The following is a 25,915-nucleotide window of genomic DNA, read 5'->3' on the forward strand; positions in this document are numbered from 1 at the left end:
GTTTTATGGTCGTAAGTAGGGGAGCGTCTGTACTGTTTTTTAAATGGAGGGAAACTCATTCAAAGTAAAAGGGACAGAAATAGCATGCAAACACGAATTGAAGTGCAAGTGATTTAAAAGTCTTTTGCTACGTTTCATTTTTTATTTCATTTCTTCAAGGAAAATGTTTAAATTAATCTTGAAACTTATATGATTAATTCCATATCTATCTTTTTTAAACTTTCGCAAGGACGACCAGGTGATATTTTTAAATTTTGTACTTCATTCATTCAGGTGCTAAGCGCTAATTTCTCAATGGGGATAAATGCATAGTTTAGAAGCAAATCTTGCCATTAGGAAAGACATCCAATCATGTTGCCTTAAACAGATTCAGATTCAGATATACTTTTCATTCGTGTACACGTGTATACAGAACGAACTGTCGATACATCTGACCCCCACAGTTTCCTTGAGCGTCAGCCGGGATAGATAAGTTTAACCATGTCTTCGTCAGAATTTTAGCGGAGCAGTTCGTCATCTCGTTGTTCGATGTTAGTTCCAGTTGTAAATGGTCCAGTTTATTGTCCAGAGAGCGAACGTTGGAGAGGAAAATGGATGGGAGAGGCATTTTGAAGGGTTTAGCCTTTAGCCAAGCGGTTAGCCCGGCCCGACAACCTCGCTTCCTCCACCGGTCACACCGCTCTCTTGCCACTCTGCTTCGCTGCTTTGTAGGCCGCTGGGTCTTGTTGACGTAGCAGTCCGTGGCTAAATAAACACTCCCGAGTGGTCGTAGCACCGAGCGCTTGATTTCTGGATGATCGCATATCCAGCAAAAAAACTGCGATCGTATATTAATCTGCAGTTTGAGTTGACTTTGTGCGCCGTCAAAACATTGGGTTGGTTTGTTTTTTCAAATGTTCTCTGGTTGATACATGGTAGTCAGCAAATACAGCTATAGTGGGTGACTTAGAGTGGTTTGTGGCCTTGGTGACATGAAGTTGACATATTTGAAACTCAAGATCATTGTTTAACGCGATGAGGCCCATTTTTCCCTTGTGCTTCTCTCAGCATTATCTCGCAGATTAAATCCGTTTATTGACACTCCCCGTCAATGTTCCCTCTAAGATGCACGCGTGCGCAATCGCGCACTGCCCGCAGATTCTCAGCGCACAAGAAAATCTAGCCAGCGCACAAATATCAGGACTCGAAATTGCTAATTAAGAAGCGAATTAAGTCAAAGTTACAGTGCATGAAGCTAAAAATACACGGGTTCTCCTGACGCTGTTTTCTAAACGCAGTGTTTTGAAGTCAATGTCGAAGGAGAACGAAGTTGAGTAAAGTCAGTAGAGTTTTTCGAGAACCGGCTTCTTCGGGTCGGCTCACTAAAGAGAACCAGCTCTTTCGGGTCCCAAACGGCCCTTCTGGTTGTTTTTGCTTCTTTAATCCCCACACGACCAAATATTATGTAAATTTGTGCACAAAATGACTTAAAGGAAGGGGAAATAGAACAAAAAAGAAAAAAATACCAAAATGAAAAAGTAGTGAAAAGCTGAGAAAAAAGAAACAAAAGGAAGAGAAAAAAGAAGGAAAATTAAAAAAAAAAAAGAAACAAAGGAAAAAAGTAAATAGAGAACAAAAAGAAAAAAGTAACAGCTAGGAAAAAATAAACACAGTGAAATTTTTTAAAGGAATTAAAAAAAATAGAAAAAAACAGGGAAAAGAAGAAAAAGTTTGTGTTGCATTCAAATAATTTCCAATTATACCAAGTCAATCTTGTTGCCAACATTGTACTTCCACTAAAAAAATGTGATTAAATACAGTTCTGTATCGTGCAACCAACTAAATAAACCCCCTAAAATGTTAGTATCATGCGACAAAAGATACCAGGAAAAAAAAGAAATGAAAATCTTGTGAAAGAATTGTTGTAAAAACTAATGACGTTTGTAGGCTGTACAACCTTTGAGAAAATACATTAGTCGATTCATTCAAAAGTGAATATTTTCTTGCATTGCCGGAAACTCAGCAAAATGTAACGTGATGTCAAGTTTTGGACATGTTTGATAATGATTTAGTTGCCACACTTGGGGTTGCTGTTGCTCACTGTCGTTTCAAGCGTTGCTCACCGACTTTGTGTGAACGTTCAGACCCGTGGAAAATTAGAGGGAACATTGCTCCCCGTCTAAAGTGATATTTGTGTGTCTGTTTCTCTTACGGGTTGGTGTTGCTGAAGATAAAAAAGGCACTTCCTTCTGGAATCGGAGTAATCTTCTCCTTCTTGACCAAGTCGGAGATGGCCGGCCGGGGTCCTGCTGGCACCTCTTGGTCTTCCTCCTCTGCCCCGGTGTCCTCATTGTCCTCTTCTTCGTCCTAAATATATATGTGATATTTTCAGATTATAAATTGTTATTTACAATTTCAAAACTGTAGTATTTGAACGTCACTCACCTTCTCGTCTTTTTCTTCTTTTTTGTCCCTGTTATAGAAAGAAATGTAATAAATGTATTGATTTTGAGCAGAGGTGTTGCATTGTTTAATACTCAAAATATCTTAACCTTTCTTACCCAATTGAAATGACTGGAAAGGGGATTACATGTAATCCATTTCGATTTCTAACAAAAATATTTTAGCTTTAAAATATATAAGCTTTAACCAATACATTTTTGTTTAAATGTTAAAATTTTGGATTCAATTAGGACACTCTCAATTTTCAACAGCAAGAGCTCTCAAAGAGTGAGACAAAGAAACCACCATACATTCCTAGCTTCTGATTAGGGCTACAACAAAATTGTTGTAATATTGTTGTAATATCTGTGTAATGTTGTTCATTAATTGATCCATTTGATAATAGTTTTTCATTCATCTCCTAGTTAAATCCCAACCTTTTTAATCATAGAGAATAAGAGCTTGACAGATTAATTCGTTAATCCAAAAAGTTGGTGATTAATTTGACAATTAATTCGGTTTCCCTGAATCAATTTTAGACCAGGGGATGTTATAATTGTGGCCTGTGCATTAATTTTAGCCTTTTTGTGATTAAGGGCTATACAAATAAACGTGACTTAATTCATTGTTGCACCTCTATTGATTAATAAAAAAAAAATCCAAAAAGAGCTCATGATCAAAATATTTAATGAGCGGCTTTTACCCTTTCTTATCGCCTTCATCAGTGTTGAGAGACTCCGCATCAGCCAAGTTGTCCACAGCAATGGCCAAGAAGACATTCAGGAGGATGTCTGAAGAAGTCATTAGTAAAGGAAGTTCTGGTCGGCTTCAGCAGCTGAATGTCAGTGAATTGAAAATGAACAAGGATACAGTTTCCGCAAATGAAGAGAATGATGAAGTAAAAGCATAAAATCATCCCGGAAGACGAAGGGCCTCCGTATGCCATGATGCCGTCATACATGACAGCGTTCCAATCTTCTCCCGTCAAGATCTGAGAAGGGGAAAATGCGATTCATTTAGCAGGCTTCACGTACACAGTCGTGTGTCTATTTTGATCATTTCAAAACGGAAAAGTCGAAATACATCCGAAGACCTGAAAGACGGTGAGTAACGCTTGTGGGAAGTTGTCAAATGTGCTCCTCTTGGTTTGGGTCTCGTCGAAATTGAACTTCCCGCCAAACACTTGCATTCCCAGGAGGGAGAAGATGATGATGAAGAGAAAAAGCAGCAGCAGCAAGGACGCTATGGACTTCATTGAATTGAGCAGAGAAGCTACCAGGTTGCTGAGTGACTGCCAATGTCTGAAAGAAAACATGCAAAGAATTATGAGATTCAAAAAAATCACAAGAAACCTAACCGGAGTGAACGTTCAGAGTTGAAATTAATATGGTTTCTATCGGACAAACATGGTACAAACATTTTTAACATTTTCCACTTAATATAAATCTATACAGCATACATACATATATATATATATATATATATATATATATATATATATATATATATATATATATATATATTTTTTTTTTTTGTAAGCCTTACTTAAAACATCTATTTTTTTATGACTCCAAACATGTTGTTTTTTTTGGTCCAATATGGCTCTTTCAACATATTAGGTTGCCAAACCCTTTCCTAGTTATAGGTGAAACAACTAATTAATCGACTACTAACCGATTATCAAAATAATCATGAATATTTTATGTATAATTATTTAGATTTATATCTGTTCAGATTTTAATATTTGAATTGATTTCTGAGAGTTTCCGCTTCTAAATAGTGAAAATCTGCCAGTATTTACATGTCATGATAGAAGAATGTTCATCTTGTTCAATTTTAGCATTTTGTTAATATCGAAAACTAATCTTATAGGCCTGATTTTGTTAACTTTCACATTTGTTCAAAAATCCTTAGGGCCCGGTCACATAGCCGTTTGTGCCTGAATCAGGGCCAGAAATTTCTGCTCGTGAAGCAGACGCTGTTGGACGCTTTGAGATCGCCATACAGCCGAGATACAGCAGTGCTTTAAACGCGGTCGGAAATTCACACGCGGTTGGCAGCGCGAAAAAGTTTTGCGCTGCTCAAAACTTCAGGGCCCGGTCGCCAAGTCTTTCACGGGCGTATAGAGGCTGAATCACGGCCAGAAATTTCTGCCCGTGAAGCAGACGATGTTGGACGCTTTGAGATCGCCATATAGACGAGATACAGAACTGCTTTACACGTGGTCGGAAATTCACACGCGGTTGGCCGCGCGAAAAAGTTTTGCGCTGCTCAAAACTTTAGACCACGTGTAACCGCGGGCGGCACACGAGGTAATGACGCGGAAATGACGCGGAACGACGTGCTCTGGCCGCGGCCAGGGCGTGGTTACACATGGGTAGGACGCGAAATTTCAGCGGGTAATCGTGGGTGGAGCACGGTCATAGCATGTTCTGCGCCTGGATCGAGGTGTTATTACGTGAAATTAGCATGTTACGCGTGTGACGGTCAAACGCCTTTCTCCGCGTATGTACAGCGCGATTTGCCGAGCACACGTCAGTTGTGCTCGAGACGTCAAGGGGTGGACATGGATCCCTGTCACCGTAGTGACCTCGTCTTAATCCATTTTTATTTCTTGACATTTCTTTTCATTTCATAACAAGATAATAAAATAAAAATGAAAAACTATTACAATAATAACATATTGGCTTCTTCGGTGCCATAGCTTGAAATCTTGATCTTCACGGGACTGTGTCTTGAGCGGTTATGATTTCTACAGCCCGGTGTTATGCCGAGAAATGCATCCCTGCCGAGCTTTGCATCCCCTCGCTACAACAACCACTTTTACCTCGTTTTATCTCACTTTTAGGGAATGTAATGGCGAACATAAAAACCAAATCCACTTCGTCTTGCATTTGTTGGGAATGTAATACAACATAAACCATTCCGTCTTTGTTTTTGTTGTGAACGTAATCGAACGGTAATGCACACCGTATATAAATCACTTTTGAGAACTGTTATGCACTCTACCGTAAAGCTTATTATGCAGAAATAAGCTTTATGGTAGAGTGCATAACAGTTTCAATATGAGCGATTTGAATAGAAAAAGGCAAAATAAACATGTTACCTGCTCAAAAGTGATTTGTATACGGCGTGCATTACCGTTCGATTACATTCACAACAAATAGAAAAGACGGAATGGTTTAAGTTGTATTACATTCCCAACAAATGCAAGACATATAATGTTCGCCATTACATTCCCTAAAAGTGATATAAAAGTGAGATAAAACAAGGTAAAAGTGGTTGTAGTAGCGAGGGGATGCAAAGCTCGGCAAGGATGCATTTCTCGGCATAACGCCGGCTCGGCAGCTTTTATACCCGTGGTCCACACGAGAAAATGACGCGGAAATGACGCAATGAGGAAGCATACCACCGATAAACAGCGGGTTGGCCAATTTTGTGCATTTTCCATCGCGGGCAACCACGGGCAAAAAAAAAACGCAAAATTTTACCCGCGATACAGACGCAAACGGCTGTGTGACCGGGCCCTTAGTAATGTCTCATCTCATTAGCCGTACCGCTTATCCTCATTAGGGTCGCGGGGGGGCTGGAGCCCATCCCAGCCATCTTCGGGCAGTGGGCAGGGGACACCCTGAACTGGTTGCCAGCCAATCCCAGGGCACACGGGGACAGACAACTCATTCGCTCATTCACACCAAGGGACAATTTGGACCGGCCAATTCACCTGAAATGCATGTTTTCGGAATGTGGGAGGAAACCGGAGTGCCCGGAGGAAACCCACGCAAGCACGGAAAGTCTGGAGCTGGATTTGAACCCACGACAGGTTCCCATGACATGAACTGTGCCGCACAAGCGCTAACCACTGCGCCGCCGTGCTGCCCTTAGTAATGTTCCCAGCTAAAACATCTGGATATTTTTGGGTTTATTTCCTTTTTTGGTGTCTTATAAAAAAGATGATTTTTGAAATAGATTATTTGTCCCAAATGTGATGATTCGTTCTTCATTGGAAAAATAGCTATCACTATATGTTATTATAGACATCATGAATTATTTTAATTGTATAGTGCCTAAAACGATTATTTGACATTATGTTTAGCTTTAAATGAAATAATATATACTTACGTTGTCAGATTAATTAATAAATAAAGAAATTGAATAACTAATGAATCAAATATGTAATAATCTTTTTTTTTCAGCCTTGGTTCCAGGAACTGCACTTTCTGCTGCACAGTACCAAACATCAGTTATTGGATATAATCGCGTATATACCAAATACAAACCGGGCTTAAATGCACATATACGGTTGTGTGTCATCTGTGGAGAACTGTAGATAGTACTTGGGAAGGGGATGTGGTTTATAAAAGATCAACAAACCAATGAGAAAATAATCGGGAAAAGGTGAGCATGTGGCCAAAGAATGTACTGTAAAAGTGTGCTGAATTTTGATCATTCTATATGTAAAGTCCTTTTTGCAATACACCATGTGTGGAGAAAAAATGAAAAGACCAGTCTTGTACGACTGACTTCAAGCTTAAAGGGATAGACGCAACTGAAGAAACAGGCAAACTAGAAGCAGCAGGAAAATTTGGTGTCGATGAAAACAGTGTCGATGAAAGAGGATACATCACTGCAAATATCCCTATAGGCCAAACGTGCGTACAGTGGATCAAAACATGGACAGTACCCAGAAAGGGAGTAGGACTTCTTCGAGTGACTTAAAGTTTAGAGACAAAATGGATATGGAGTGTTTCGGCTAAATGTTGGTTCGAAGACCAAAATTAGGAATGGTTCACCTCTTCTGCAGGTTGGTGACAATGTTTTTTCTTTTCTCTAGTCTGTGGCATTTTTAAAGCAGTTTTGGGGCATTATATAGAACTTATGTCATTTAGGTTCATTTGAGAGTATTTACGGTAAACCAATCAGCTAAAGAATCAGTGAACATCCTTTGTTTATTCTAAACACACCGTGTGACCTTGAAAATCCTTAGCAGGCGTACACAGCGGAATACGGAGATCCCAAGGGGTGACATGATCTCCAGCTCCACCAGGATGGTTTCGGTGATTCCTCCGCATACCACAAAGCAATCGAAGCGGTTGAAGAGTGAAACAAAGTAGGCCTGCAGGCCGAGACTGTACATCTTTACCAACATCTCACAAGTGAAGAGGGCTAACAGCACCTTGTTGGCGACATCTGGAAGCCAAAACAATTCAAACATCAATGAGTAGTTATACCCTCCTGATAAACGGCCACGATATAGAGCGTTTCTTGATGTTGGTACCTTGCACTTGTGTCAGCCACAAAGGTTGGTTATAGTGCTCTGAAGATATGGTGAGAGTATTGAGGAAAACCAGAATGATGACCAGCCAATAGAAAGGAACCGATTTAACAGCCAGTCGGCACTTTCTGCGACAGAACCTGTTCCATCGGCGCCAGCGCCGACTGCAAGAGACAGGGGCATAAGTTAATGTACACGGTATTTTGCTCCCCTACACCTTAACATTGAGAGGTATGCTGTTTATGTGACATAATAAAAATAAAAACAATTAGATAACAATAAGAACAGTAGAGATAAGAGCTCTTTTAGCATATGAGGAAAGATACTGACCTGAACTTTGACTTTGAAATTTTTTGACTGAAAGAAAGAAGAATTTGTCAAAGTTTGTAGATGAAAGATGAAGCAGATATGAAACGGTGTACATCTAGATAAAACTTAAAACAAAAAATACCAAGGGAACGAAAAAAACTAGGCATTTGTATACTTTATATACTGTATATATATATATATATCTCATCTCATCTCATTAGCTACCCCGCTTATCCTCAGTAGGGTCGCGGGGGTGCTGGAGCCCATCCCAGCAATCATCGGGCAGTGGGCAGGGGACACCCTGAACTGGTTGCCAGCCAATCGCAGGGCACACGTTGACAGACAACTCACTCGCTCATTCACACCTAGGGACAATTTGGACCGGCCAATTCACCTGAAATGCATGTTTTTGGAATGTGGGAGGAAACCGGAGTGCCCGGAGGAAACCCACGCAAGCACGGGGAGAACATACAAACTCCGCACAGGAAGTCTGGAGCTGGATTTGAACCCACGCAGGAGGTTCCCAAGGCATGAACTGTGCCGCACATGCGCTAACCACTGCGCCGCCGTGCTGCCCATATATATATATATATATATATATATATATATATATATAATTTTTTTTTTTTTTTATCTACCTATCCATCTACTTATATATACAAATATCCTACAGGCATTTAAAAGGTTTAAAATAAGAATTAACACCTGCTAAAGTTACTAAACTAATTCATTACTTAAATTCACATTGTGTTTTACATTACTTTCTAAAATGTATGACTAATGCAAAATCTGAATTGATGGGTGCAAATATAAGAAGTACTTTAAAATAATTTGATAATATTTTTTGTCAAGATATCAAATAAAATAAAAAAAATCATGGCTATTGTGAACACACAGAAAAATAGTAATACAAATATTTTATAATTTTTGTAAATTATTCATCCACTCATTTTATGAACTGTTTATAAATATAAGTATATAGGTCAATCTCAATGGCTTTCACAATGCATTGTACAATTGATTCCGGTTTCCAGTTTTATTTCGAAAAGACCACTGGAGTACCGAAACATTTAATTGCCTGCTATTTTGTTGTCCAAAATGTAATGTTTACCTCTTCGTATGCTGTTAAACATAAGCAATTGTTTTAGTGTTAAAAATGCCAGTTGGGTCAGATAGCTTAGCAAATAGCATGTCCTTTTCATAATTCCGAATCATTCCTTTGTGATAAAGATATTTTTCAGAAGTTAAGCAGTTGCTGGAAACTGTAAATACATGTTAGCTAACTGTGGCTTAAGTAACACCAAGCTAGTCTTGGAGCCACCATCAAAAACGTCTCTTTCAGCCTTGAATCAAGAAAAAGAAACAGAAAGAAAGTCATTTCAGTCAAGTTATAAAGTATGTACATAACTGAGGTAAGAACATCAAAATAAGTGATATTGACTTTGGTGAGAAGTGAGCGTGTGAATAGTGCTCCACACTCACCACAGAGGTCCGCAGCATGGTGTTTTTTCATCCTCTCCATTTTGGTTTTCTGTGTTCACAGATTCAGTTTCGCTGGCTGCAACACTCGCTGCAGATACAAAAGAAAGGTGAAGTTTAGAGCAAAATGGTAAGAAAAAAAAATTATTCTAATCATATTCACGAATTTGACCATTAATTGTTGCTGTATTGTGTATTGCACAAGGAAGAATGCAAACTACGGAGACTCAAAGTGACCAAAATGCACCAAATTTACTTTCCAAGTTTCGCAAGGTTTTTGTTCTTTAGCAGGTTTCGTGGTTTTTGCCGTAGCTGTTGTTGGCTCCCAGTTATCCTGGCTGTTTACTGCATGCTTTTAGTCGGCCAGCCTACCGCAGATTGGTCCTTGTTGGCCCTTTCAGCAGCCGGCTAGCCTGCCGTGTCCCGGCGGGTTTAGTTCTCTGTGTTTTATTTTTGCCAGTTCAGTTTTTGCAGCTTTATCACAGAAATACATTCTTAAAAAATCATGCATTGTGATTTCTGGATTTTTCTTTTTAGTTTATCTCTCTCACAGTGGACATGCACCTATGATGAAAATTTCAGACCCCTCCAAGACTTCTAAGTGGGAGAAATAGCAAAATAACAGCATGTTCAAATAGTTATCTTCTTCACTGTGGATATTATACAAAAAACACGTTTTATTTTCTCACATTTTGTATGTTTTAAAATTTGGGGATCCCTTCAAGATCAGTCCTAAGGCTCAGCATGTGTACTACCTGTTGTAATTTTACGGGCTTTTAAATTTTAGTCAGTACAGTAAATGAGTGTCATAATCGCAGCAAAATGTGTTACTTTTAGGTACTAGATATTTATCCGCTAATGTTTTTTTACAGGTCAGAAATGGACGGGAATAAGTAAATTTGTATGGCTGTTTAAGCCTGTGGCTTAAAATCTGGTGCGGCTTGTACAAAAAGAAAGTTGAGTTTCTTCCTTAAATTTGCGTGTGCGGCTTTTAATCAGGTGCACACTGTAGTCCGGGATTTAGGGATGATACAGTATTTCTCAACCTACGAGTATTTTAAAGAAAGGAAGGTTTATGTCATAGTTAATGCATTTTTGCTTGTTATTCAAAACAGTGTATGTTTCCTTTTTAAAGAGTGTTGTTTTTTTTTACTACTAGTTTGGGCTAAATAATACACAATGTCCCTGTAATATACAAATGTCAAGTCAAGTTATATTTGTTTGTATCGCCCTTTTGCACAAAATGTCTCGAAGGACTGCACAGGTTACAATTACCTCATTCCCTGAATGTCAAAAAGTATTAAAAAAGATTGAAATCAATTTTAGCTAAATCCTAAAAACACATATTAAAAGTGGTGATATGATTATGAGACTAGGATCGTTTTTACTGTATTTATTTGTATATAGCACCCATTGTTTTTTTTAACAAGAAATAACTAGTTTGGGTGCACAAAACGTTATAGCACAGACATTATTTTGTAACAGGATTTGAACCCAGGTTGCGGCGATGCGAGGGCTAAACTCTAACCACATGACCAATAGTGAAATAAATCACAATTGAAAAGGCATTGGGTTTTATCATATTTTAGTCGGGATACCAGAGACAAATGGTAATTTTGTTGTGCATTTCACATGTTACAATGACAATATATTTGTCATTTGCATTGGAATAAAAAAAATGACTACAATTGATTGTCACTAGGACGTGTGAAATGAAATTAATAAAAGTCTATTGTACTGTGACTAGAATCTCATCTCATCTCATTTGCTGCACCGCTTATCCTCAGTAGGGTCGCGGGGGTGCTGGAGCCCATCTCAGTAATCATCGGGCAGTGGGCAGGGGACACCCTGAACTGATTGCCAGCAAATCGCAGGGCACACAGGGACAGACAACTCGCTCGCTCATTCACACCTAGGGACAATTCGGACCAGCCAATCCACCTGAAATGCATGTCTTTGGAATGTGGGAGGAAACCGGAGTACCCGGAGGAAACCCACGCAAGCACGGGGAGAACATACAAACTCCGCACAGGAAGTCCGGTAGCTGGATTTGAACCCACACAGGAGGTTCCCAAGACCTTAGAACTGTGCCGCGCACATGCTAACCACTGCGCCGCCGTGCTGCCTGTGACTAGAATGTGATAATGAAATACAAATCTGCTGCCTTTTTATATGTCATGTATGCAACTAGTGGTCCAGTGCTTAGAATTTGATGCTCTCACTGCTGCAACCCAGATTCGATTCTCGTTGCATCCAACTGCAAAGTTTGATTTAAGAAAAACTGAAACAAAATTAGATACCGATTTTAAATGCACGGATAAATACAGCTTATCTTTTCCCCTGTACAGCAGATGTGCAATATATAGTGTGATATATACGCTATAAATTTGGGGAATAGGAAAGTAGGTTGTGTCGGTGGACAAAAAAAAGGGGACAGAGCTAAAACTGTGTGAAGTGCTACACTCACAAGAGCGTGCACTCTTGATGAGGTGCGGGAGCAGTCCTCTAAAGCATGGAGTTGTGTATGTAAGAGTTTGTGTGTGCCGCTGTTCAGCTTATGCCTTTGATTCCCAAGGGTTCTCAAAGCTCTCAGCTCTGTAAAAAATTGTGCAGATTGCTGGAGTAACGATCTGGGTTTAGCCTTGTTTCCTGCATTCACACTGAGACCCTTCAGAAAAAAACGAGGCTGTACCGCTATCAAATTGTGTCTTTTTATATACTCTGCGTTAGACTTCTTTCATGTGACAATTCTTGCATTTAGAAAAGGGGTCGCCAACTTTTTGAACCTGAGAGCTATTTTTTTTTAATTTACTGATTAGCGCGAAGGGTTACCAGTTTGGAATGCATGTCTAAAATATGAACATATGTTTTTACGATGTTGTTACAAAGTTATTATTATGTTATTACTGGGTTGTAATTATTAGGAGTAGGTTTGAAATAAGCACAGCCAGCCACCAAAACATTGTTTTAGAAACACTGATCATGTCAATGATTTCCAGTTAGAAATCCAAATTCCTAGATGACCCATCACTGGTGAGCTACAGTATTTTTATAACCAGTAAGCCGGCTACTCAGGTTCATTAAGGGGGCTACCTGATGCCAGTGGGCACCACGTTAGAGACCTCTGCACTACACAATACAGCGGCATCTAGGGGTCAAATATTAGAGACCATTTAAAGAGTTGTATAAATAGTGATTGTTTTTTATTATAAACAATTCAATATTAGATTTATATTTGCTATCATGAAGGCATATTTCCAACATTCCATATGTTTGTGGAATAATAGTCTTGTTTCATCCTAAAAACAAATCAGCTTAAAAAAGAGGTGCACTTGAAAAGAAGGCAAAGTCGTATTGCTTTGGTCTAATCCCAACCAAGTTTGCTCCATCCAGTCTATTGTATTTTGTGGACTAAATCAGCAGATCATTGAACTGGTTTCTTTAATAGAATAGAATAGAATAAAATATGCCTTTATTGTCATTGTTACAACATGGGATATATTATAACAACGAAATTGGATGACTCCAGTTCCACATTTTACAGTGAGGATAATGAAACATAGAGATAAAGGAACAAAGAACATGTTTTAAGTGTGTTTGTTGTAAATAGGCTCTGCTAAATGCTAAAAATGCTAAAAACACGTGTTTTCTATTTCTACGCTGGAAATTAGTGTCTTCTTTTTGACCAATAACAACAATTGCTTTCTTCCAGAGTGAGCTTTGACATTATCTAAAAAAATACCTTATAGTCTAGAACAGGAGTCTGAAAATCAATTTTTGGGGTCTGGAGTATTTAAAGAATGCATGTTTCTATGACAGTTCATAAATATTTTAAAACCAATGTGTTTTTTCTTTGATGAATCAAGTTTTTTTTGACACTAGAAGTCTCGAAGTCATACAGAATGTCCCTCTATGCCACACCCCCACTGGAAATCTGAAAAACTGCAATCATAAATGGTAAATCCAATTACCAAATTTCTCCACCTACTAGTATTTTTTTAAAGATGTACGTCTATATGCCTTTTTTCTTATTATCAAAATCAATACTATTTAAATGAATTAGGGTTTTATGCAATTTCAATTCTCTGTTTATGCTGCAGAATTGACAATAAAGCTGACTTTTACTTTTTACCACTAGGAAGCCTTAAATGATATGCACTGCCCCTTTAAGAAACACTGCTTAGCACGCTATTTTCAACATTAGCTGTGGATGTTTAATCATATTAATTTGTTTTTTTATTGCTTTATTGTTGTTTTTAAATTGGGTTTAAATTACCTTTCTCCATTTGTTAGTCTTTATTTACTCAGTTTTATATCTTCCTAAGACTTTATTTACTTTAATCCTCAAGTTGTAATACTAGTTTTGTTTTTTTTTAAATGGTTAAGTATATGTTGAGTATATAATAAAACATATATCACAGGAAATAAAAAATCCCATTTTTGATAGGTCAGTAGCTATAAATGCACAGCAAGGGCCCCAAAAATTCCAACTAAAACACCAAACTGCTTATAAACAATTAAGATTGTTTTAAGTTAAAACATGTGGACATAAAACAACAGCATAAACATTTTTGTACCTAAAAATAACAATTACTCGAGAAGCTTAAAGCTGATGTGTGATATGTTTTAATTTATGTTCTAAATAAAGATTCATCTTCAGCTGGTTTTGATTAAAAAAAATACATTTTGGTTTTATGTCAGTAATAACATTTATTTGTATCTTCTTTAAAAGTGTCATACCTTTGGGAGGATATCATATGAAATCTGTTGCTAGAAGAGATTACACTCTAAGGTGGTGTTTCTCCACCATTTCTGAGCCGCAGCACACTTTATTTTATTAAAAGATCTCGAGGCACTAGTTTTTTATTATATTCAGATTTTTTTTCAATCTTTTTTATGCAGTAAAATAAGAAAATAATTAAAAACAGCAAAATTATGTGAAAGATTTCTACTTTTTTGTATGTTATTTATGTATTCTATTATTTTTTGGGGCAGTGTAATCTTCATCAAACATATTTCATTTCGTGTACTACCTCATGACCAGATATATAGTGTATAAAAAGAAAAATAGTAATCTGCTGCCACCTATTGAGATGGATGAATATTTCAGTTATTCTGATGATAACTGGCCAAAAGCAAATATACTGAAAAACGGGGTCTTTTTTGCAAAGATAAAATTGAAAACTTTTCTAGGGCACACGAGACAAGACCTCACGACACACTAGTGTGCCCCGGCACACTGCTTAAATAACAATGTCACTATGTGTGGCAAGTTAACTCTTAAACAACCTAAACAACTACACTGCTGTGGTTGATGTTGCAGTACTTGTTATATTCCAAAATACACACAGACATCTCACACAAAATTGAGGGAGAGCACAAGATTTACCATGAGTGTCGGACGACTGGCTGAACCACCCAAACCTTCCTTTCTTCTTCTCGGTAAGGTCAGCCAGAGTCACCCCTTCATGTGCAATGCATGCAAGGCCATGCATTCAGACACAACGGCACAGCAGAGGGACATGGTGGGGAGAGGTCAGGGAGGAGAATGCGCTGCTATCAAAACGGGGTCAGAGCAGACAAGCAACACAGGACAACAACTGTATTCCAAATATCAATAAACTGACAGTGACAAAAGAGCAGCAGGGGCCACACGGGGTCTGAGCAGAGCAAAACATGGAGGGAATGGTGGTAGAGGTAACGGGGGGGGTGGTTATTGTTTGTCAGAAGAAGCTTCTTCGCAAGTAGAGACCCTACTAATATGCTGATCTGCAAATGAATGCATTTACTCGATTAAGAAACTATTATTTGGCAGTGTGTTTCACTGAAACTGAAAGCCAAGATAAGATGACTATTCAAGAGGTTTGGTTCTTTCTATTAGAACGATGCCATTTGTCCACAGAAATGTTTTTACATTAATGCATAGCAGCATTTGTTCATTGTTTGGAAACACATTTTTGAAAACGAAAGAAAACTGTTCGGAGGATTTTCCTGAACTCTGAACTCTTAAACACAATGTAAAGGGAAATCTTTTATGGTATGTTTACCAATTAAGACTCACTTTAGATTAGCAAACCCTTAATAATGTCTCACTGCGTACATAGTTGTGATTGTGTGACTTTTAAGCTCTAATGTTTTTACTATTTCAGTCGTGTATACCCCCTTCACTTATGTAGTCACAATTAATGCATGGCAGCATTAGCCCAGGAGGTAGAGCGCTCGTCTTGGGATCAAGAGGTTAGATTCCCGGCTCCTCCGAGTAATATATCGAAGTGTCCTTGGGCAAGACACTGAATCCCTAATGCCCCTGAAAGCAGGTAGTCGGCTTGCATGGCTGACGCTGCTTTTGGTTAGTTAGTGTGTAAAAGGGAGAAGTGTGAAGGACATTGAAAGTGCTTTGGGAGGTCTTCATTGAATTGATACATTTATTCAGCTTTTTTTTTCTAATTTTAATATCAGACACCTACAAAGGAGATAGATTCGGTTTCTGGTTTGTTATTTTGACCATTTTTCTTCACTGTTGTTTTAAATAATTATCCACTGTTTACATCATTGTCACTATCAGTATCAATATTTTTCAATAATTACACTATTAGGGCGGAAGGGCTCCAGGGAAGGCTTTTAAAGCAGATTTAGAATCTGGCAGTGTAATCTTTTACAGTGTAGTTTTTTTTGTGCAGACCCCCCCTGTTCTCCTTGCAAGTTCAAGATGTATTGACTTCCTCTCTTCATATTTTGAGTGCCAACTAAACTGTAAACTTATCATTTGCTGCTTGGAGCCAGATCTGCCTGTACGCTTTAAGTTTCCAACGTGACTAACTTCTAGCTAAGTCCTGGGCCTAGCAGGGAATTTTCACTTTTCAAAACTGGGCTTGGGTGCCATGTATAGGAGCGGATGGTTTACAGAGTGCCAGCATAGTTATGATAATTTGCTTTACGATCTAATAACCAGGCTTCTCAATATATTCATTCTCTCAGTTGTTAGACAATCTCTACACTGTTCCAAAGTATGTTTAGTTTACTGTTGGGAGAAGGCCTTGAGTCTTATCAACATATAAGGGCTGTTGTTGTGTAAGGTTTTTCCACTAATGTTATGTCTTTGTTATAGCCACACCCTTGCTATCAAGAGACATGTCAACCATTTTGACTGTGCATTTTGTGAAACCATACAGCCCTGTTCTATACTTGCATGCCAGGAAAATATTATGTTTATTGATAGTTTAATTGTAATAAAAACCACAACTGAACTGCTCAACTACAGCATTTATTTTACAACTCTTGACCTACAACCCATGTCTTAAACAAAAACGGGAAGAAAATGGATTAGAGGAGAGAAACAGGTCGGTTCATTTGATATATAACTTAAATTTTTCTTACTCCATTTTTCTTGTTTGAAGTGACACTATTTTTTTAAATATTAATTTTAAGATGCTTTAGCTTGTTTTGCTATTAAAATAATACACATAATCATTGAAATGAGCAAGGTTCCTGATACAGTAGAAGGTACAGTGTATGTTTTATCATTTTTGAAATTATTTCTACCACAATTTGATTTTTTTTTTTAAACTCAACTCAAAGTAATTCCTGGCCTAGGGAGAAATTTTCAATTGTGAATCTTTCATGTTTTACATTTTGGTACACGTCTATTGTTATTGCCCTAATTTGTATCCATTATTACAAAATATGGTGTTAGAACAAAAATCTTAAATTGCAATTTTCAATACTTGTTCATGGGAATATTATGAACTTAAAGGTTGGGTTCACCAAGGGTCTATCATTAAGCCCAGCACATTTGAACCTTTATTTGTTTCCCCTTGGTTTACTTATTAAACTATTGTTCTTAAGATCACATAGCTACATGTCTGAGCAACAAAAATATCAGATTAAAGACTGGTGAGTCATTGCACTTCTTTTCTACACCATAAATAAAGGGCACTTTAAAGTGTCCTTGTGAGCACAACGCCTCTCGAATTGTATTTTAAAACCCAAACTGATATGTGCGATGTGTGTGCACTTACAACAAACAATGAGGCACTACAAATCAATGATCAGACTACCCTTAAGCCACACCCCCAGCAGGAAATCCGAAAAACAGCATTCTGAATTTTTTTTACCCGCATTTATATTCTAATGTAACTACAAGAAATCACCTGAATTCACTTTACAAGGTCTTTAAGGACAAGCTAAGGGATGTGATGAGTATGACGCTGCCAGGTGGAACAGTTTTATCATAATGTAATACTTTTGCTGCAACAACATTGCTTAATAGCTCAGACTGTGTGTTCAGTGTCCGGAAGTGTCATTTATATTTAGTGGAGAATGAGCACATATCTCAACTACAAGCTGAGTCAATTGCTGTTCCACAGTGTGCTGCTTATATAAAGAGGATTTGGATTAAGAATTTTTTTTTGCATTGCCCAAGTAATGTGCCTTCTTCTCCTGTTCTCATCCCGACTCCAGCGGCAATCGCAACGTGTTCTTCTTTGAAGACGTTAAAGGGGAAGATCAGAAAACGCTTTTTAGAAGTGTTTTCGGCTCTCGAGGGTTCAAAACAGAAATCAGGGTGAATCGGCGGATGTGCTTACGGTTGCGTTTACACTCCTCGTCTGCCTCGTCCTCGTTGTCGGGGTCAATATCTTCGGCCTGGGTGATCCAGTCAAGATAACCCTTTAGGTCCTCCTCAAGTTGCTGCTTCTCACGTAGCTTCTGAAAGTCTCCACGAGCTTTGGCCTTTTCTCTTTCTTTGGAGAACTCGCTGGGTGATGCAAAACCAGAAAAAAATCATTTACTGCTGATCCCTAATGAGCACAATTTGGAAAATCACACAAAAACCACAATGGAAACTCCTCTCTAATGACTCATTAGAGGACTACCAGCTAAGCTTTTTTCAGCTTATCTCTATACAATTCTAACATTTTTAAATTCTGTTTCTCTCGTCCCTAGCCACTGGAGGGAGATGTTCACTTTGGAAAGAGAGCTCAGTTCTATATTTAGAACCTTGGTGTAGTGCATCCTGCAGGCCAAAATCCTCGTCATAAGGAGTAAGAAATTGAAATAAACAGATGGTTTCAAGAGTCATGTAGAAGAAGGGTGTGGAATCTCGGTTTGTAAATTGTATCAAACTGCTGTTTCATTTCAAGCTGCTAATGAGTAAAGCTAAAAATGAACACTGGAGAAAGAAATAGTGTCAAAGGTTACAATATTGTTAACATGTCTTTGCTGGCCGGTCAACATCCCCGCAGAGTTAATTCTACTGTAATAACACACTACCCCCACTCAACGCTGCCAGAAACGCAAACCGGGTTTGGAGCAAGCTTAGAAGCACAGAGAGGACTGAAAGGCGAGGAATACGATTAATTTTCCTCTCTCGAGGGTTGAGCGCTTCAAATGGAGCGGGAGGGTGGGGGTAAATGCTCACTCTGCCCAAAACAAAGATGCAAAACAGCGTGACGCCAACAAGGGTATGAAATATATTACACAACTGGAGCCTATTAAACATACACTAGTTATTGAAACGTTTTAAAATGCATTGCACTATATTTAAAGACAATTTCGAACATCAGAAACATGGAAATAAATCTGATGCTTGTTGGTTATAGAGAAAGATGAGAATATAACAGTATGGTTGAGAGAAAATTCTAAAAATTGAGGTACTGCCCAATAGCCATTTGAACAAAAATGCAGCATTAAATGTAAGCCAAATTCACCAAAATACCCTTTTAAAGGCTATTAATATCATTGTAGTTGTAGTGATTCTTATTTATAAATATTTTAGGCCATTTGACCACCCTTCCTAAGGATATTTATTTATTGAAATAATCAAATGCATATCTTAGAAAGAAAACAAGCTGTCATGATTACTGATGTGACTCAGCTGTGCCCGCTCATTTGGCGCCAACTGCCGCGGGTTCTGATTGGCTCCCTGTCAGTATTTGAACTCAGTCCTATCAATCCCCTGTTGTCAGTCTGCCTGTGAATCTCCGTGTATACTAGGCTAGCCTTTTTTGACCGTGATTCTCGCCTGTCCAGTTTTTGGTCCTGTTTGTCTCCGGCAACGACCTGTTTGGATCCTGACCACGTCTGCTCTCCCGTCCCGGCTTACGACCCCTTTTTGTTCGCGACTACGTCTACTCTTCCGTTCTGGCTTACGACTTGTTTCCGACCCCGACCACATCTTGCTCTCCCATTCCCGGCTACCGACCAGTTTTCCGCCCCCTGGTGACACCGCCATCGCACGCTACGGAAGATCTACTTCTGTGTTCGGATCACAATCCGTGTACGAGAGCGACTTGCTTGTCCATGCCCAGTGAACACAGCGCAGCCCTTCCTCTCTCTTTCAATAAAACTTGTGGTAAACGTCAAGCAAGTGGGTCCTGTTTCCTTTCTCGCCCTGACACAAGCTACAGATTATTGTCCGTGTTAGTAAAATAAACATATAAATATAACATAACAACCATAACAATAACCACACTCAAAAAGAAGGAAGTTTAGGGGATGCTAACATTTTCAATTTATATTTAAAATATTATTCCCTTAACAGAGATGAGATTGAAAATATCAACAAAGTCCACAATATAAAATCAAATCTTTTTTGCAGAAACCAAACTTAGTTTTTTAGGTCTGCAGACCAGAAGGACTCCAAAGTAGAATGCCAAGTTAATGAATTGGTGCTAAAAACTAAGCATTAAAACATGTAAATAAATATTAATTTTTTTTTTTGCTTTTACCCGTCCCATGGTATTCAGTTAGATTATTTTATATGATTTTTTTTTCATTTGATATTGAATTCATTTTTAGTGTTTTGGGACAGTTTCATTCATTTTGAAGGGAAGAAATGATTTGAGATACGAGTGTTTTGGATCACCAGTGAAACACATAAAGGTAGCAATTATGTTTAATAGACCAAAGCATATACCGTATTTTCCGCACTATAGGGCGCACCCCCAAAAAATAGATTTTGGTCCTATATCTTCCATAGATAAGGCGCACCGGATTATAAGGCGCTACAATGGGAACGTCGACAAAACAGTCAGATGATTCAGTCAAACTGATTACCCCCTTAACATTCCCAAAGCTTGCAAAGAAGCAAATACGTGTCGAAGACTCGGCGGATGCGGTGTCCGTACGATGTCACTTAAATGAGTCATTTCAAATATCATTCGGAAGGTTAAAGTCTTGGAATTCAAGAAATGCCAACCATTCCTTACTTTCTATTTTCTTTTTCGCTCACAACTTTACTGTGCATATGACAATAAACACTTGGAATTGAGTTTAATTCACTCAACTCATCACAGCAACATCAAGATCGTTCTAAAACAAGATACCGGGAAAATATAAAGCCGCATAACTCACCTAAGTTCTCACGTTCAATAATGATACGCAATCATGGTCTTCTTACAAGTGAAGTAAATCCAGGAGAGTAGAATATTTACAAATACAGACTAATGAAACATGTTTCTTTATGGCGTACTTTAGCAAGCTTGCTACGCCATTGCTAAACTCGGCCAATTGCAGGGTTTGTTTTGGTCATCTAGCCAATCCAAGGCTCCGAATAACTTCAGCCAATAGTGATCGATTCAAGTGATGATTGACACATTGGTTAGCCAATGAAACGCCGGTATATAAATCCCAGCATACACCGCGGACTTGCTACGCCATTGCTAAACTCGGCCGATTGCAGGGTTTGTTTTGGCCATCTAGCCAATCCGAGGCTCCGAATAACTTCAGCCAATAGTGATCGATTCAAATGATGATTGACAAATTGGTTAGCCAATGAAACGCCGGTATATAAATCCCAGCATACACCGCGGACTTGCTACGCCATTGCTAAACTCGGCCGATTGCAGGGTTTGTTTTGGCCATCTAGCCAATCCGAGGCTCCGAATAACTTCATCCAATAGTGATCGATTCAAATGATGATTGACACATTGGTTAGCCAATGAAACGCCGGTATATAAATCCCAGCATACACCGCGGACTACTCCACGTTCGGGGTAAAATCGAGTCGGCGGCTGTTGAGTAAGTTGCGAGACCTTGCGAATTTAATATTGAGCCATATATGTAAGGCGCACTGTGTTATAAGGCGCATGGTCAGCTTTTGAAAAAAATTAAGACTTTTAGGTGCGCCTTATAGTGCGGAAACTACGGTAATTAATTTTTCATTGTGAAAATTGACATGCTAAATGGCAAATTTAAGAGTTACTCATAGGTTGTGGAGATAATCAAACAATAGTTGTAAACTAATTAATGGGAGGAAGTTAGTCTGACAAACATTTGCATTAATTAAAATCATAAATGGTTGACTAAGCATTTTGCACAGGATATATTTTTTCCATCACTACAACGTCCTTCAAGGAATTGTGTGCTCGTGGAGTTAATTGCTTGAAATCAATTAAATTATCCAGACTTACTGACATACTTACTGACTTGTTAACCTGACTGCCCATTTTGCACATCTGGTTAGCTACTCTTCTTGCACTATCGGCACTATGGTAAAATACTATACGTAGCCAAAATACAATACAACATTATTTATATCTGTACATTCAAGGAAACTGTGGGGGTCAGATGCATCGACATTTCGTTCTGTATACATGTGTACTAGAATGACAATAAAGTAGATCTGAATCTGAATGAATCTGAATAATTGGGATTTTACTTCTTTGCCATAAAGGCCAAACCTTATTTATGATTCCCCCACCCCTCATGCCCCCCAAAAAACCATCCTAACTCTATGGATCTTTAGCACATAATAGCAACATGTATTTATAAAGGCTTTTTTCATGATCATTTAGCGGCTAATTGGCCAAACACAGCAAACAAACAAGAGTTGTACACTGCAAAGCAAATTCCACTGCACACATTTGCCTCTTACCCACTAAGTACACCTAACACAAGGTTCAGCACAAAAAAGGAGCCGAGTATGATCAAGCTAACGAAATAAATCCATGGTGTTTCCCATCCTATGGCGTCGTTAACCTGAGGGATCCAGAATTAGCCAGTCAACGGACACAAACACAGATAGGTAGAGATCCATAAAGCGCTTACCCGCTCAGTACACCCAGAACCAGGTTAAGAACGAAAAAGGAGCCGAAGATCACGAGACTGACAAAGTACACCCATGGAAGCTCAAAGCCCATAGCATCGTTCATCTGGAGGGAGCATGCATTCCCAGAGGAAGGAGAGGAGGGGGAAAGAGAAAGGAGTGAAAAGATATAAATCCTTAAAACTTTCCAAAAAGGTGTTGAAAGTTAAAAAGTATGATGTCATCAAGGCGGATTAGCAAAGGCACACTCACCCAGTAAAGTACATCTGTCCAGCCTTCCATGGTGATACACTGAAAGACCGTCAGCATGGCGAACAGGAAGTTGTCAAAGTTGGTGATGCCGCCATTGGGGCCTTGCCAGCCTTCCCGGCATTCTGTTCCGTTGATGAGGCATTGCCGCCCGTGGCCCGAGATTGCGCACGGAGCAGCATCGTCTTCTGCTATCATATCTGCATTCAGATGATAAGAAAAAATAATCAAATTGACTCAAGTTCAGTGTAAAGCCATCTGTCATATTGGATGTGGCAACATACACCTTTACTGCTGAGCTGACTGTTTAAAGACATTTTATAGTCAAATTGTATCTTGTAGGGCCACAATGTTCCAATATACTCAATGAGATATATATTGACTCATTTAATCTAGACAGAAAAAAACATGAACTCCATTATACATACCTGAGCCAGGAAGGTAGCAGGTTGCGTGCATTTTACCAATGAAAAGTTCCAGGCCAATAATAGCATAGATTATGATGACAAACAAGACCAGCAGGGCAATGTGAAGGAGAGGGACCATGGCTTTAATGATGGAGTTCAACACCACTTGTAAACCTAGGAATTGAGTTAAAAAAATTGTTTATATGTCTCATAGAGCCATCACAATCAAGTCTAAGTGCATTACATCAGACTAGACATGCAGTATGGAAATCAGAACGTTAAACATGTTATATTTCAATACAACAACAATTAAAAGAAACATTGATTTTGCCAAATGCTAACGCTCGCTGCTAAAAAACCGTAGTCACGATTGTGACAATATTTTAACATTGAGGGCCCATTGACACACATTCCCACCACCCTGTTAATATTACCATTCGAATCTGCAATTTTTTTGTCTGTCATGTATAGTAAGAATATACTGTCCTCCTAGTGGCCAACTTATACTTTTTTCAAGGGGATATTCATCCACGAATACTTCATGCTGACAGTATAAGAGTGATTACATTTTTATGATGGCAATACTCTTTATAGTCTCTGCAAGCTCACTAGCATTAAGTTTTAAAAGAATATAAAAACTTTTTTCTCATCTTTATTATTGCCGCAATGAACCTTATAACTTGCAGAACAAAAACAAAATCTAAACGCGAACTCTGGAAAAATTGCGAAAGATTTACTTGATAAAGTAGATTTTTTTCGCCACTGTTTTTGAAATTCTCTATTTTTAAGTCAACCATGGCAGGCAAAATACGAACACAACATGAGGAAAGAAACACAGCACACCGTTGAAGTGAGGAGGAAACAAAAACAGCACTTCACTGATTGTGGTGAATGGCACAAATACAGTCATATTTTCCAGTCGGCATATGGGTTGACTTTTGCTACCAGCCATGTAAATGCTTTATTCCGATTAGTCTAGACTCCAAAATTCTTATTTTAAACCTTGCCTACATCTTAACGAACAGTTTTCCGACAGAATCATATTGCACATAATTAACATTAATAGCATTTTAAGTTATTACACCGACAGCTCCTACCTCTAAGTGCTCTAATGATGTGTTAAAAAGATGTCCCGAGGGTACAAATATGCCAACACCATCTGGACCTATTACTTGATATTTCTCGGTTTAAAGGCAAAGAGCTGTGACCGTGTTGAAAAAAGACAAAACTATTAACAAGAAAGACATGTTACTTACTGGGTACTCCTGAAACCAGCCGCAGGGGACGCAGTACACGGAAGGCTCGAAGGGCTTTCACGTCAAAGCCACCGGGTTTACCGGCGTGCCCGTGCATGGACGGATGGGTTTCCTCTCCCTCACCGTCTGTCTTTTCATCTTTGGTCAGAATTTCCAGGACAACACTGAAGAGGCTGTAAGCATAAACAAGTAGATACTCACTGTCCAGAACTGAACATTGAAAATATCTTCCCAGCGTCACCTCTAAAAACAACAACAAAAACAAATAGGGTAATCCCTCGGTTCTTGCTTTCAATGGGGACCAGAAACCCCCCCGCGAAACATGTAATTCCGTAAAGTAGCCAAGCCCCGTCATTAAAGCCCCTAAGAGGCAAACTTGCCTGGAGATCATAGATCTACAAATAAAAACACAGGACACAGAATTGCAGTTGGATGAATGGTCTTTTCAAAGTACAACAAAATTTCCTGGCTTTTCCTTTCAGCGTAAAAAAGTGATGTACAGGGTGACTGGCTAACTGTACGCTAGCATCGAGCATCCTTGGTTTGAACCAGTTCTCCGCTATTATTAAATTACAACTGTTCCGAATGTAGCGGTTTTCTTAGAGTGGTAACTCCGGGTCATTCGTTTCATGAGTAATGGATCTGGCATTGGTGAGATACAAGCTCCGAAGGGGTGGCTTGTTTCATAGCTGTAGCAGGACACTTGCATCACCGCTATTGCTTTTTCTCCTGATGCCGCCTCAGTCCTTCATGACTGAAGCGCTAAATAGCAATGGGTCTCTACATCTGTGACTTGCTTAGAACCTTCTTTTTACTGAATGAAAGAAGTCGTATAAACAATGTTTTGTTTTGTGGTAATTGTGCTTTTTTTCCCTTTGGACATATCTTGCCAATTAAAAAAACAAAAACAAAAAAGAAACACTATTGTTAACACCGCACGCTGAGCATGTTCCCAAGTGTTGGCACTTTTATAAATACCAACCCACAAACCATACTGACATCACTTGGACACATTTGGACTATCCTCTGCCAAAGCAACACCAAATATGATCATTTTGCTCACAATTATATTCTTTTCAGTTAATTGCGCTGTAAAGAAGAAACATTTTCATGGGTTCAATGGTATCTGTTTTTATAAATGTCACAAACCGGTAACTTGGATGGAGCGTGATAGTTTGATTAATGGAATGCAGGGCTGTGAAGTGATTGAAAAATGATTAATTGATGAAGCATAGGTGAAAGTAAGCGGACCGGGGGATGTTATTTGTTATTTGAGTTTGGAAGGTGAGTTTACTGTCGAGGATGACACCCAAACTCTTGACCTTTGCTGCACTATTGAATTCTATTTTTTACTGAGTTAAAATGTCAAACTGCATTTGAATGCTACCTGTCCTCTTAAAACCTTTTCTATGTTTATTAGTGTTGAGATTGTTAGAATCCAGCATGCCACTTTCCTCCAGAGGGTGCTAACAGG

General features: G+C 38.7%; 1 protein-coding gene across 4 annotated transcripts in view; it reads right to left on the reverse strand.

The window, feature by feature from the left end:
* Positions 1-25,915, reverse strand: part of cacna1da (calcium voltage-gated channel subunit alpha1 Da) — a 141,335-nt gene that overhangs the window by 61,645 nt on the left and 53,775 nt on the right. For 3 of the 4 annotated variants that reach the window (XM_088338218.1, XM_088338217.1, XM_088338219.1), the window contains exons 5-19: positions 24,442-24,614; positions 23,207-23,359; positions 22,782-22,978; positions 22,532-22,635; positions 18,070-18,239; positions 14,874-14,948; positions 9,488-9,575; positions 8,027-8,053; positions 7,700-7,860; positions 7,386-7,611; positions 3,515-3,722; positions 3,292-3,412; positions 3,125-3,212; positions 2,425-2,452; positions 2,192-2,346 (exon numbers count right to left, since the gene is read on the reverse strand). In XM_088338218.1, coding sequence (XP_088194344.1) covers positions 2,192-2,346; positions 2,425-2,452; positions 3,125-3,212; positions 3,292-3,412; positions 3,515-3,722; positions 7,386-7,611; positions 7,700-7,860; positions 8,027-8,053; positions 9,488-9,575; positions 14,874-14,948; positions 18,070-18,239; positions 22,532-22,635; positions 22,782-22,978; positions 23,207-23,359; positions 24,442-24,614 — 1,974 coding nt within the window. The remainder of the gene's footprint in view (positions 1-2,191; positions 2,347-2,424; positions 2,453-3,124; positions 3,213-3,291; positions 3,413-3,514; positions 3,723-7,385; positions 7,612-7,699; positions 7,861-8,026; positions 8,054-9,487; positions 9,576-14,873; positions 14,949-18,069; positions 18,240-22,531; positions 22,636-22,781; positions 22,979-23,206; positions 23,360-24,441; positions 24,615-25,915) is intronic. The other variant, XM_088338220.1, reaches the window with a different exon arrangement.

This window comes from Urocampus carinirostris, chromosome 6 (assembly GCF_059441175.1).
Source record: "Urocampus carinirostris isolate Australia breed hairy pipefish chromosome 6, RoL_Ucar_1.0, whole genome shotgun sequence".
Lineage (NCBI taxonomy): Eukaryota > Metazoa > Chordata > Actinopteri > Syngnathiformes > Syngnathidae > Urocampus > Urocampus carinirostris.